General features: G+C 63.4%; 1 protein-coding gene across 1 annotated transcript; it reads left to right on the top strand.

Moving 5' to 3' along the window:
• Positions 1–107: 107 nt before the first annotated feature.
• On the top strand, positions 108–1774 carry LOC108525832 (integrator complex subunit 1-like; the record flags this gene model as incomplete). The annotated part of the gene is made up of 3 exons (XM_017866643.1): positions 108–480; positions 1105–1224; positions 1697–1774. Coding segments are annotated over exons 1-3 (265 nt in total), but the record flags the coding sequence as incomplete, so codon positions are not given.
• Positions 1775–2060: the final 286 nt, after the last annotated feature.

The following is a 2060-nucleotide window of genomic DNA, read 5'->3' as shown; positions in this document are numbered from 1 at the left end:
TGAGAGCGGATCACAGAGATGCCAGGTCCCTGCAGCCAACTGGCAGCCAGCCTGCCAGGGTGGCCTGTTTTGCGGACGGGTCTTTGTGGATCTCTGTTGACTGAACCTCCCTCCCGTGGCCAGACTAGGACCTTTTGAGTCACCAGCCTGGTGCCCCTCCTGTCAGATCCCTCTCAACTGGTTCTGGGCTGTCTCTGGATCCCTGCTTGTGTGTGTGTGTGCGTGTGCAAGTGTGTGCATGTGCGCCACATGTATGTGGAGTGGGGCTCCGGGTGTCCCTTCTGGATACAGACCGCGTGCTGCGCCCACGTGGGTGTGGAGTGGGGCTCCGGGTGTCCCTTCCTGCATCAGACCTCGTGCTGCACCTGCAGGAACGCTTCGTGGTGCACATCACCGACGTGCTGGCCGTGTCCATGATGCTGGGCATCACGGCGCAGGTGAAGGAGGCTGGCATCGCCTGGGACAAAGGAGAAAAGAGGAGTAAGGACGCGGGGTGGCCTGGCCTTGCTTGGTGGGGTCTCAGGTCCAGGCTGGTGGCAGGTGGCTCTCCATGGCTGCACTGTCCTCTGACCGCCTGGAAGGAGCGGTCCCACAGCACAGCCACTCAGGGACACAGAGCCTGGAAGCTGCCGTCCCGGTTCCTGTCTATCCAGACCTCACCCCAATTGCAGGTTCAGGCCCTGTTCTCCCCGAGTGTCCTATGTGTGCTCCAGTTCTGGCCCAGCGCGGGGCATTGCCGGCATGGTGGCCCCAGCCGTGGGTGGGAGGGAGGGGAGGTGGTGTTTGGGGCAGTCTGGGTGTTTGATCGTGGGTTCACAGGAAGACGGGGCTGCAGAAGCCCTCTCAGCCATTGACTGGAGCAAGTCACTCGCGACAGGAGGATTCCGGTCACCCACGTGTGTGTCAGGGTTACTCCATGCTCCCCGGGCTGTTATTCCCGCCAGGAATGGTCCAGAAGCTTGGGGTGCCCTGAGTTACCCCTCCCAAGTGCCAGCCTTGAGCTGGAACCCTAGGGGTGCATGTAGCCCCTCAGCCCATGGCTTGGATCCTGTAGCCCCTCAGCCCATGGCTTGGATGGGCCACTAAGCTGCGTGTCTGTTGCAGACCTGGAAGTACTCCGCTCATTCCAGAACCAGATCGCCGCCATCCAGCGGGATGCCGTCTGGTGGCTCCACACTGTGGTTCCTTCCATCAGCAAGCTCGCCCCAAGGACTACGTGCACTGGTGCGGCCCGGGCCCCGCACAGCCCCTGCCACACATCCCACTGAGCCGGAACAAGCCAGGGCCCCACACAGCCCCTGCCCCATACCCCCCTGAGCCGGGACAAGCCAGGGCCCCACACGGGAGCCTGTCCCCTCTCTGGACAGCAGCAGCCGTCAGGCGGCAGGCATGTCACCCTGTGTACATTAGAGCCTCCCGTGGGGCCTCTGCCTTGGTTGGGGTGGGGCTGTCAGGCTCGAGCCTGCATTTCTCTGCAACGATTTTGGAAAGGACGGTCGGTCGCTGTCCAGCCCCGCAGCCCCGTGAGTGGTCCCTGGGCTCTTTGGTGGTGCTGTGAGGAGGTGCTGAACTTGGCATCAGGCAGCCCCGCCTCTGAGTGCTTGGGCGTGCGGGAGCGGGGTCCCTTCCCTGGAACTAACAGGGCTGGTCCCTGAGCACCCACGTCATGACTGAGGGCCCTTCTCTGCCTGCCCAGCCTGCACAAGGTGCTGTTCACAGAGCAACCGGAGACCTACTACAAGTGGGACAACTGGCCACCAGAGAGTGACCGCAAGTGAGTGCACTGCCTCCTGGGCTCCTGTGCGCTGGGCTGGGCAGGGCGGGGGGAGGGGTGCCTGACTGGCTGCAGCAGGAAGGGCCAGTGGGAGTTGGGCCGCTGTTCTCAAGGTCACGTCACCATCCTGTCCCTCCTCCACGACCCTGGGTGCCTTCTCTCACTCCCATGCTGGCGTTCCTGCGCCACTGCAGGGATTCAGCTGCCGCCTGTGTCCACGTGACTCTAAGCCCCAGCCACAGCCTCCCCAAACTCCCGCCTTCCAGACACTTCCCAGGGCGTCCAC

Source organism: Rhinopithecus bieti, unplaced genomic scaffold (assembly GCF_001698545.2).
Source record: "Rhinopithecus bieti isolate Rb0 unplaced genomic scaffold, ASM169854v2 scaffold_13648, whole genome shotgun sequence".
In the NCBI taxonomy this organism is placed as follows: Eukaryota; Metazoa; Chordata; class Mammalia; order Primates; family Cercopithecidae; genus Rhinopithecus; species Rhinopithecus bieti.
This window is presented reverse-complemented; position numbering and strand designations above follow the sequence as displayed.